The sequence below is a fragment of the Lupinus angustifolius genome, chromosome LG15, assembly GCF_001865875.1.
Source record: "Lupinus angustifolius cultivar Tanjil chromosome LG15, LupAngTanjil_v1.0, whole genome shotgun sequence".
NCBI lineage: Eukaryota > Viridiplantae > Streptophyta > Magnoliopsida > Fabales > Fabaceae > Lupinus > Lupinus angustifolius.
Genome location: NC_032023.1, coordinates 19,381,498 through 19,393,513, shown reverse-complemented (window position 1 = coordinate 19,393,513; position 12,016 = coordinate 19,381,498). Strand labels below are relative to the sequence as shown.

Here is a 12,016-nt window from a genome sequence, read left to right as displayed (position 1 = left end):
TGGTAAAATCACCATATGATGTTTGAAGTTGAGACTCTAACATGATATTTTGTCATTCTATTTAGCATGTTATGGATAGATGCATGAATTGGACTTGAAGCAATAATACAAGTGAAGTGAGAATTACCAAACATAAAATTTACAATGTCAAAGTATTGAAGCCTCAAAATATACATGCATGTATGTGTAGGGATAAAAGTAGTGAATTCATTAAGGTAATTTATTGGATCACTATTGATCATAAGTGCTCAAGAAACCACCAACAAAGCCAGCTCCATTGCAATTGCCACATAGCATCTCCTTCCGGCCTCTGGGAAACAAAATTGATCATAAGATACACTGTTGGAATCCAATGAGGAAAACAAAAGGTTGTTTTTTACATGAATTTGCCAAAATTATTGGAAGGGGAGTTTAGCTTCAAAATGTTCCTTATGTTTCTCTATTGTGTCTTACTAGTGAAAAATTATGTCAATAATGTTAAGCTTCACTGTATTCTTTGGAACTCGAATAGTTTAGACCCCAAGGGTCCGTTTGGAGTTCGGGTTTGGAGGGAAATGAAGTGAAAGAAAAGTTTTCAGAGTCATCTTACAAGTGTATTTCATGGTTTAAATGCAACTAAAATATAATATGATAGAACATGATGTGTTGTTTGGTTACCCGCAAAGCCAACATGAGTCACCAGCTTTAAACTGTCCATTGAAAAGATCAACAGAGTTCACTCCACTACCTTTGCACTGAGAGCAGAGAACAGCTCCTGTTAATTGCACACACAAATTGTTCAAATTCTATATATTTTTCTCTTGCTTTTGTCTTCTTAACCATACTATTTCTAAGTAGTTTGAATAAGAATAACATCCAATTCTCATATAACTACTTCCTCCATTTTCATTATGCTCTAAATCAATAATTTGTATAAAAATTGCATCCAATTGCCACTTAAATGAGAAACTATATTACCATTTCCATCACAATCAGCACAAATCACACTATTGGGTTTTGTGTTTCTGTTTCCACTTGCAGCCTATACATGAACAAAATATTAACAGTAATTTAGTATGTCAGGTAATATAATATAATATAATAATACTACCTACCTCAAAAAAAATGCATAGTAAAAAATATACCTTTGCAATAATACAATGATATTTAGCAATAGGGGAAGGGACTTGAAACACAGAAGTAGCTCTAATATGCTTTTGATTTGTATGCCTTTCTGAACCAATAGCTAAACATTCTACAATTTGAATACACAAATAGCTTAGCATAAAAACACAAATAAAGTATAACATGTGTGTATATTAAGTTATTGTAGCAAGTGATGTAGTTATGAAAGAAGTGGTTTATGAGGGGTAGTGACCTGGTGCTGGTGTAGTTGTGAATGAAGTACTCAAAGGGGTTAGGCACAAAGAAGGGACCATTGGTTGAAGATTGTGAGAAGGATATTGGTTCAACTTGGTACTTGGTTGCTTGATGAACAATTGAAGCAGTTTGGATAGATATTTTGGTTCTGTTAGTGTTGGACACTCACGCACGGTTCTGATAATTGATATTTGTATTTTTTTGGCAAAGTTTTTGAGTCACATTGAGAGAAATTAATGGCTCAGTTGTCAAATATACTCCAAGTTCCAACCATAGCAATATAGAAATCTTATTGCATACAACTGGGCCCTTTTTGAAGAAGGCTAAGACGGTTAGTAAGCCTTTAAAAGCCCACTTACATAATTGTATTATTATTTTGTTACATCACTTCCTTCATTTTACTACGTCATAACATATTTTCGGTATAAAGTCCAAAGTCCAAACGCAGAAAAAACATACTCTTACCCGGTTACCCTCTATCCTCAGAACTTAACAACCCCATTAAAATATCATTTCATAAAAAAAGTTGATAATATGAATGGAGAGGCGGTTAAGTGAATGAGATAATACGGTTGTGCACTTGGTGTTTTATTCATTTAGATTGATCAGAAAAAATAATTTACTTTTAATATTTGACAAATTAAATATATTTTTAACAATCATACAAAAAGATTAAGTAATAGATTAAAGGGGAGATGCGTTTATTCAAAAAGTAAGTTTTTTAAACTTACTCCACCTATTAGCAATAAATTTTAGATATAAGATATTTGTAACTAAATCCATTATCAAAAAACAATAAATGTTTGATAAAAGATAAAAATGTAAAGTATAAAAAGGAACATTCGGCACAAATTATACTTATCAGAGCCTTCGGAACCCTAACTCATTCCTCACCCTAGTTTTCAAACCTTCATTCAATTTCTTTATCACGCAGGTATTATAACACTCCTCTGAACCCTAGATTCATCTATTTCTCCCTCTATGTACCTTTATTATTCACTTATTAGGGTTTAATTGTCGCAGATAATGGGAGAAACAAAGGACGAAGGATACGAAGAGGAGCTTCTCGACTACGAGGAAGAAGAAGACAAAGCCCCCGATTCCGTTGGAACTAAAGTCAACGGTGAAGCTACTAAGAAGTTAGTTCTCTTCTAACATCAGATTATTACATGGATGCGCCACATGTGATGAGTTAAGATAAAAAATCCACTTTGTTTTGAGAAGTAATTAATTAATTGTTTTTCCTTTCAGAGGATACGTTGGAATTCACAGTTCAGGATTCAGAGATTTTCTTCTAAAGCCAGAGCTTCTTCGTGCTATTGTTGACTCGGGTTTTGAGCACCCTTCTGAAGGCAAATATCTTCATCTCTGTAGTAGTATCTGTAGCTGCTATGTTCTATATAGACGTATTTTGAATTATCGTTTTGAAATATATTGGTTACGTGTATCTTTAAAAAGAAGTTTATACATGCGTTTTTTTGGGTTTAACTGAATAGTTGGCTAGCATCTTAATTGTGAGATTGCATGATTTGCATATCTTCTGAATAGAAGTCTTTAAAATGTGGCTGCGATTGTTTACCACACTTGTAAACGGTTGTGAGAAAATGGGGCAGATACAGCTGTAATTGCAGCTGTGATGCGGTTGCAGATACAATAGAGTCACTATGCCATGGTCTCAGTTTTGGTTATGAAATGTAATTTAAACTCTTGTACTGAACTTATGTTTGATGCTCTGATCATTTATGTTTGGTTCTCTGATATTGAAATATGAAGTTAACTGAACTTACACCTTTGCTTAACTCTTATTTTACAGGTAATACTTTTATCACAATCTTGTAACATACTTTGGTAACGCTATCAAATCAAATTGAAAGCGTCAGAAAGGTTTATTTTACTTACCACTGGTTCACTCGGCCATGTTTTATTTGATTCGTCATCAGTGCAACATGAGTGCATACCCCAAGCAATTCTTGGAATGGATGTAATTTGTCAAGCTAAATCCGGAATGGGAAAAACTGCTGTCTTTGTTCTTTCATCTTTGCAGCAGATTGATCCTGTTCCAGGCCAAGTTTCTGCGCTTGTTCTGTGTCACACAAGAGAGTTAGCATACCAGGTAATTTATTAGAGCTCAATATATGAAAGCTTTTAGAACTTCGGTATGTTTGTTTTCTTAATTTATTAGAGCTCAATCTATTCCTTACAGATATGCCATGAGTTTGAGAGGTTTAGCACCTACCTGCCTGATCTAAAGGTTGCAGTCTTTTATGGTGGGGTCAACATTAAAGTTCACAAGGATCTGTTGAAAAATGAGTGCCCTCATATCGTTGTTGGTACGCCTGGAAGAATTCTAGCATTGGCTAGGGATAAAGACCTTTCTCTGAAGAATGTTAGGCATTTCATTTTAGACGAATGTGATAAGATGCTGGAATCACTCGGTAGGTTTAATTACCGAATAGCCTTTCTTCTGAGTTGAATTTTACTTTTGGCCTTCTTGTACTGTCAATATGGTTCTTATTGATCCTTTTGTTCTTTCTGAAGACATGAGAAAAGATGTGCAAGACATTTTCAAGTTGACTCCTCACGATAAGCAAGTTATGATGTTTTCTGCAACACTAAGCAAGGAAATTCGCCCAGTCTGCAAGAAATTTATGCAAGATGTAATGTCTCATGGCCAGTACTACTTGAATTTGAAGTCTCTTTTCATAATGCCTGCTTTCCCTGAGAGCTTTTTAGATATTTTGGAATGCTGCGGTTTCATCAATATTCACTTTTGGTGGGGGTTCTGTTTGTATTGTTCTTTATATTCATCAATTATTTTTATGGAAATATCCAGCTTTTATTTTGGAGCGTGGTTGTCTGTAGCTTGGGCTAGAAGATTTAGGTGGGAATGTTTTACTTGTGCCTTTGACTGTGACCACATCTGCGTTTCTTTCTTGTCTTTAATAGATTAGACTTTGCCTGTTAGGCAGGGGGTTTCACAACATTGGGTGTTCTTTTTCTTTGAAAAGGCAGACTTGTTAGCATATTCTGGGTTGTTGCTTCCAGTGCTCATAAGTGTGCGTGTCTGAGTGTCGGTAGCACTTGCTTGGTGTTGCTTCCAGTGCTCATAAGTGTGCGTGTCTGAGTGACAACTGATGGCACAGAACTATGATCCCAGGAATCTGCATCAATCATTCATTTCATTATGGATTCCATTAGCTTGAGGGAGGCCCCTAATATGATTTACTATGACATGTCTTCCTTTCAGCCAATGGAAATTTATGTTGATGATGAGGCCAAGTTGACCCTTCATGGGCTTGTGCAGGTAGACCTTTTGCATGTTATTTTTTTATTGTTTTCTTCCTTTAAAATAATTTGTGCACTGTATGTCTTACCTTGATTACTGACATTGCAGCACTACATCAAATTGAAAGAGGAGGAGAAGAACAGGAAGTTGAATGATCTTCTTGATGCCTTAGACTTCAACCAAGTTGTCATCTTTGTAAAAAGTGTTAGTAGAGCAGCTGAGCTGGACAAACTACTTGTGGAGTGCAACTTCCCATCTATATGCATTCACTCTGGCATGTCCCAGGAAGAAAGGTTTGTTTTAAGGGTTGACACTAAAGTTCTTTGTTTTCATTCGTGATTGATGATTCTGTTATCTGTAATTTTGTTTTTTTAATGTGGTAATGTGTTCATTGTTTTTGAACATTTATTCTAATATTATTAAATTCTAGTTTAGAATTTGTGGTTATCATTTGGTGTACATATCTAAAGTTATTTACTAGCTAGTGTTTTATTTTGAAGAATGTTAAGTGTGACCTTTTTCATGTGAAGGGGTAATGCGGATGTGTGTTATGCTATTGTGTCTTGCGACCTGAAAAGGACATTATGGTTCTTTTTTTCATGACGGTTTAGATTTAGTTTTGTTAATAGAGTTTATTTTTGCCATTGGGATTGACTATATTATATGCCTGATAGTATATGCATATTTGTGTGCAATGAAGTGATGATATGACCTTGGTGATTGTATGTTTCAATTTTATATCTTCTTGAATTTGGTGCTTTACATTTGGTGTATATTGTATCTTGAATGTTTATCCGAAAATAAAGAGAACCACACATTTGTGTGAGATTTTGATGTAAGTTTCAATGAAGTGCCTTGTTCAAAAGTTCATGATTATTGAGTATAAATGTTGGTAGTTCTGAAAGGAATAATTGAAGTTGCTGAATTGAATTTGTAATTAAGTAGACCATTAGTCATTTAGCAAATTCATCATTCAGTGTGAATCAAAGAGTTTATCTTGAAGAACATTCAATTTAATGAAAAATGGAATTTGAGGTGGAAGTGAGTGGCTGATGCCCCTCCTAATTTATCAATTGATTAGTTTTCTGATAGTAGTTTTTTGTTGTCAATTTTCATTAATAAAGTGATTTGGTTGAAATTGGTTGATTGAATTGCTGTTTATCCCCATGTTTTTTTAATCTGAACATAACTAAACTTTGTTTCAAAGAATTGAACTGTGAACTAGGGACATTAATAGATAATCTTGGTTTATGTCATTTATAGGTTGAAGCGTTATAAAGGTTTTAAGGAGGGGCATACAAGGATTCTTGTAGCAACTGATTTGGTTGGTAGGGGAATTGACATTGAACGTGTCAATATAGTCATAAACTATGACATGCCTGATTCTGCCGACACATATTTGCACAGGGTATGATTGGATAAGATGGTTTTCACTTCCATCTTTAAGTTTGTTTTTGTCATATTCTAGTTTGGACAAATATATGATTCCTTTGGAATGAACTTCTATACAGGTTGGCCGAGCTGGAAGATTTGGCACCAAAGGCCTTGCAATTACATTTGTTTCATGTTCTACTGATGTTGATGTTCTCAACAATGTATGAATCTTCAATTGTTGACATTCTCTGATGCCAAGTCACTTATTGTTTCTAATTAAATTGAGTCTATTTTCAGGTCCAATCAAGGTTTGAGGTGGATATAAAGCAGCTTCCTGAGCAGATTGATACATCTACCTACAGTATGTCATTTTCTGTTGATTGATTCTAGTTCATATTATGGTTATGTGAGATTTGTTCTATATGCATGTGTGTTGGATTTTTGCTTCACTTTATAATCTGCATAACTGGTTGAGTTAATGGCATGCACCCTACTATTGTCTTCTGCATATTATCTGTAGACTGCAGCATTTAGTGACAGTCATTTTTCAGACTTCTTTTGGTGTCTCTGAAATGTTTTGTTGACTTCAGAATAGTATCCTTAGTTCCTTACTCATTAAAATTGTCATCACTATTTCACTTGTAAGTGTGATTATGTGTTGAACATAAATTAGATTGTGCTGACACTGAAATGCTCTAAATTGTTTTTAGTTTCCGAATATTTACTGTGAATTGTGTTTAGCGAAGTTATGGAGGCATCCATGTTTTTCTGGTGTCCCTTAAAACTTACAATTAAATGAAAATTTTCTTTAAAAAACTTCCATGATATTTATGCTTTATGCTGCCCTTACATTTGACGTGTAAGATTCTTAATTTTAGACATCTCACATGTTGTGTCACACTTGTGAAGTTTCTGACTTGGTTTCCATGAAAAAATTATAATTTTGCAGTGCCATCATAGATGTTATTTCTGGGCAAAGCTTTGATTTGATGGTAGAGAGTAGCTCCTGTAGATTTATTGCATCCCCTGGTTACTACAGTGTTTTTGTAAACAGTGCAGCAGATGAATCACCTTGCTGATGTTGAGTCCTTGTTTTACAACTATCGGCCATTTAACTTTGAATGTTTTATTGCTGTTTTATATATTTCAGTATGATGGATTATGAATTTATGGGATTTCATGAAGTTTTATATAATTTATGAAGTTTTATTGCTAAAATTGAAGTTCTGAATCAACTAAGCTTCCAACTGAGTTTATTTATTGTCTATGACTATCGCAAAAACCTTGTCACCTTGACTAATAAAGGTTGTTTTATTTTTGTTGAGGTTGTAACTGTGGGGTGCATTCCGATATTGCCATGTTCTAGAATTGAGATTTTTAGTTACACGTAAAAGGATGGGATGAAAGTTATCGTTTCTTCTTTGGGGATTTTTGTCTTATGATATTTCTGTTGAATTACTTCAACAATGGTTGACTGCAATGAAGGGAGATTTTCAAATGGAGAGTGATAGTTTGGTTGGGTTAAGGGTCCTTCAATCCCAGGGTTCGATTAAGTTGCCAAGGCATTTTTATATGATTGATTGATTATAAGTTCAATTAGTTTATATTTTATTATGTTTATCATTACGATTGGTTATGTTTGTTGAATTCTGTTAATATGATAAGTGATTCGTTTACAGAATGTTAAATTGTGTGAACTATTACATGACTAGGTGTGGAAACAATCTAGACTTTGTTTTAAACAAGTGGCTAACCATCAAAGTATGGGTCTATTGGTATAAAATTGTTAGATTCTTATCGAGTGAGCCATACTCTTAGTAGTATTAAAAAACAACTTACTATATGATGTAGTATGAGTCTAATCTATTAAAAAGTTTATTATCTTTGGTGTAAGAGAAGTGGATGGAAGGCATGTAAGTAGTTCCGATTTAAAATGTAAAACTGGTGAGATTTAACCAAACTATAAAACATGGTTAGTCTCCTTAATTTGTAAGGAATTGTACAAGTTCAATTTGTTTTTATTATTTTTGAAATTTAGGAATTATTCAAACCACATATATTAAAGAAATATATATAATGAAACTGTTATATATATTCAATAAATTAAGGATGACAAAAGTATATCACGGGTACTCGTAAAAGTACATATAATAATAGTTTATGAGTGAAAATATACAGTATGATACTCACCTCATAAGTACTTGCATTATAAATTTATTTTTTCATTAAATATTATAAATATTTTATTATTATATAATAATTTTAATGATCACACTGTAATTATAAATTTATCTTTTATATATATATTATTGTTCATGTAATAATTATTTTAGTATATGGATGATTATAAAATATATAAATATATAATTAGAAATGTAAACATGTTGGGAATTCATAGATATTGCTGCCCACAAGATACCAACAAATATATATATAGGGGTAAGTACTACTTACAGTGGCCCGATCCATCCCTACATTACAATCTTCATGACATGATAAGGCCATGATGGTTCAATTTGTGTTATTTTGTTACAAATAATGCAATTTGGTCAAATGTATGTTTCAGATGTATTTTGTTGAATAAAGTAACTAATCGAACCATTTTCTTTGTGTTTAATAACGAATTTGGAAGCATGGTTGGCACTAAGACACCTAAGACCTTAATGATTAGTGACGAGTTAGATTTTGAATAAAAATGAAGAAAAAAATGTTAGACTTGAAAGTAATGAAATACATTTCTGACATCATTTTAAAATTTTTACTTCATCCCCTCAAAACAAATTCATAAGAGGAACGAGTAAGAGGAAGTACTTAAGCACGTACATGAATGATATCTATTCAATGATATCTACTCAGATCAGATATGAAATGTTGGTCAAAATTCTATATAAGTTATGATATCTACTCATGCAGACAAATAGAAACATGAAGAGTCTTGTGCCTAGGTGCTCCCATAAAACACCTGTACTTAGACATGATGGGTCTTTCATTCTGACTCATAATTCATTTGGACATGTTCTCTTTTCCTTTATTTTCTAAAACAAAACAGAAACAGTGCATAACGTTGCAAAAAAGAAGACATGAATTTAATACAAAATATTTTATAGAGCTATAGCTCCATATTATAAATTAAGTACCATTTCAATTCAAAATACACAAAGAAAACTGATATGTGTTTTTGTGTGTAGATATTGGGTACCTTTGGCTATTTTATTTTGTCTTATTAAGTGATCAAATATAATCTCGTCGTTCATACTTCCGAGCCCAGATGTGTTTTCCATTAAGACGAAACTTTGCAACGTGCATCCCATTCAGAATTCGATCAACTATTTCAACATTATTTAGAACCATTGTAGCAAACAAGACTTGATCATTAATATTCCCATTCCCCATGTTAAGAAACTTGATACAATCCCCATATATTCTTGTAAATAGATGCCACACTTCTTCTTTTGTTACTGGGAATCCTCTAGAAAATGTTAAGAACATGGTTTTATCATCATCTGTAGCACCATCATCATAACCATGCATTGTAATCCATATCCTTGGATCAAACAAATCCAGTTCCTCAAAATTTATTGGTGGTATAGTGAAAGTGCCAAACAGTGGATGAGGAAAACCAGGAACAACCAATGGTCTATAATGGCTAGGGTATGATATGCTAGTACTAGTGTTTGCACTACCCAAAAGATACTGTAAAATATCAGTGAAAATACGTGCACAAATTTTATTTAGAACACATCTAATACCAACTATGATAGTGAACCTCTTTTGACGAAAAAACTGAAGAGAAATCTCCTCCTGCATTAAGATTGTGGTTAGAGGTAGTCCACCACCACTTTCTGGGGTATCATCATATTCCATCTCCAAGCACCTCAAACCAGTAACAGCTTCATTGGCAAAGGTATTGATTAGAGGATCTGATAAACCAACCAGTTTTGTAATAAACTTAGGGTATTTGATGCTTTCTATCCAAAGCCAAAAGGCCATGACTAGAAGAGATTGTGCAGGGTTACGAGCTAGTCTTATGACCAACCTAAAGAAAACTTCACGGTCAATTCTGTGAAATATGTAGAGTTCTTCAACAGAAATTGGAGACATTGTGGCTAGTGGGGCGTGAAAGAAAAGATGATATAGTAAAATTGATTATCATGTCATTGAAATAAAAAGCTAATTATCACAAGATTAAATAACCAATTATGCACCTGGGAAGTATCTTACAAAAATGAAGAGGAAAATAACATTTTTTTTATGTATAATGAAATAATATTTTTGTTATTGGAGAGAATTATTGTTCAAAGTGATTATTCCATCCATTCTGAAATACTAATTGTATCAAAGAATGAATTTATTTTCTATTTTATTTTTATATTACAGATTCAGTATGAATTAAATACATATTTTTTATTATAGGCTTGTACCTATCATTTGTATCTTTATTGAGTAAATAGGAGATAGATGAAATGGAATTTAGTCAAAAAATAATTATATTTCCATAAACATTTAGGATATGATATAATTCTCAAATGTTGTAGAAAAACCTTTAACAACAAATATTTTGAAACTGGTAAAGTATTTTTAATTGGATATTGCTTATAAGTATTAAATAAAATGATTGAATATAAAACTAAAAAAGGAAAGATTATAGTGTATTAATTGCTGTAATTTTGAATTAATAATTTCTATTTCTTAATACTTTTTTTTAATAAACTCAATTTAGGGTAGCATCATTCTGAACTTGAGAATTTTCATTTAGATGTATCAACATTGAAAAAAATAATTAATAAAAATGGCATCGCCTTAAGTAACTCCCCCAAGTTTATCAATATTTGTTTTTTTATATTCCTTACCTTATTCATAAAAATTAACCTAAATTAAGTGATTTATGAGTTATAACTTAGAATTTTATAAACTTTTACATATTTTACTTAATATTAAGAGTAAATTACACTGACGCCCCCTGAGTTTTAGTGAAATTATACAAATCACCCCCCACTTTTCTACACCTACACTGACCATCCCTACTTTTTATACTTTCATTACACTGACCACTCTGCATAAGAAATAAGTGTACTCTTTTAAACAAAAAATGTGATAAATGCAACTAAGTTAAACAAAAAATGTGATAAATGCAATTAAGTTAAACAAAACATGATATATTGTAAAGACAAGTCTAAATAATATACAAATCAATGTATATTTATTATTTTTGGTTACAAAATGCATCAACAATTCTAAATAAATATTGTATAAATCGCTCTTATAATATAATGTAACGAACCAAAAATAATAAAGAAATATTGACCAATATATTATTTGGACTTGTCTCCACAATATATCATGTTTTGTTTAACTTAATTGTGTTTATCACATTTTTTGTTTAAAATATTACACTTATTTCTTATGCATGAGTGGTAAAATATAAAAATTATGAGAGGTTTGTGTAGGTGTAAAAAAGTGAAAGATAATTTGTATAATTTCACTAAAACTCATGGGATGTCAGTATAATTTACTCTAATATTAATTAAGTTTAATATTCATTGTAAGAAATTTTATACCTTGGAGGCATCATTTATTATTATATTGTTTTTTTTATCTTGGAATCAATAATAATTAACACAGCAAAATAATATATTAACAATGTACAATTTATTATAATATTGATGGATAAATATTAAACTCGCTTAGATTATGTCGGTTTACCAATTACTTTTTATTCAACCACATAGCTTAATTATTTAAAATTCCAGTGCATAACTTTTCCAGTTAGTTTCTAAGCAATCTTATTTGTGTTAGGAAAATAGTCATAAGAAGTGGTTGCTAATAACATTAATTGCGTTAAAAGTTCTTTTAGATACATAAATGTAAATGGTAAGTGTAGTACATTAATATTTATATTATTAGTAATCGATTTTTATATGGAATGTGCATTATTCTAGTTGAATAAATTTAATATTTTTATGAATACAAGTTATATCAACTACTATTAAAAAATAG

The 12,016-nt window shown here is 31.8% G+C and overlaps 3 protein-coding genes across 4 annotated transcripts; 1 reads left to right on the top strand and 2 right to left on the bottom strand.

The window, feature by feature from the left end:
- Positions 113-1,578, bottom strand: LOC109327996. The gene is made up of 5 exons (XM_019561214.1): positions 1,358-1,578; positions 1,125-1,234; positions 958-1,021; positions 658-754; positions 113-310 (listed from the first exon to the last, which is right to left on the bottom strand). The coding sequence occupies exons 1-5, from the start codon at positions 1,416-1,418 to the stop codon at positions 232-234; spliced, it is 411 nt and encodes a 136-aa protein (XP_019416759.1). The 5' UTR covers positions 1,419-1,578; the 3' UTR covers positions 113-231.
- On the top strand, positions 2,189-7,713 carry LOC109327978 (DEAD-box ATP-dependent RNA helicase 56-like). Of its 2 annotated transcripts, XM_019561189.1 has the most exons (12): positions 2,189-2,293; positions 2,383-2,498; positions 2,611-2,711; positions 3,300-3,472; positions 3,563-3,794; positions 3,898-4,016; positions 4,607-4,663; positions 4,754-4,938; positions 5,909-6,053; positions 6,157-6,240; positions 6,317-6,380; positions 6,969-7,713. In XM_019561189.1, exons 2-12 carry the CDS (start codon positions 2,386-2,388, stop codon positions 6,977-6,979), a joined length of 1,284 nt encoding a protein of 427 aa, XP_019416734.1. In that variant the 5' UTR covers positions 2,189-2,293; positions 2,383-2,385; the 3' UTR covers positions 6,980-7,713. The 2 variants fall into 2 exon arrangements, with proteins under 2 accessions (XP_019416734.1, XP_019416735.1); XM_019561190.1 differs by lacking the exon at positions 2,189-2,293 and having other exon boundaries at positions 2,315-2,498.
- LOC109327980 lies at positions 9,222-10,120 on the bottom strand. Its single transcript, XM_019561192.1, has one exon. It carries the CDS (start codon positions 10,118-10,120, stop codon positions 9,251-9,253), a length of 870 nt encoding a protein of 289 aa, XP_019416737.1. The 3' UTR covers positions 9,222-9,250.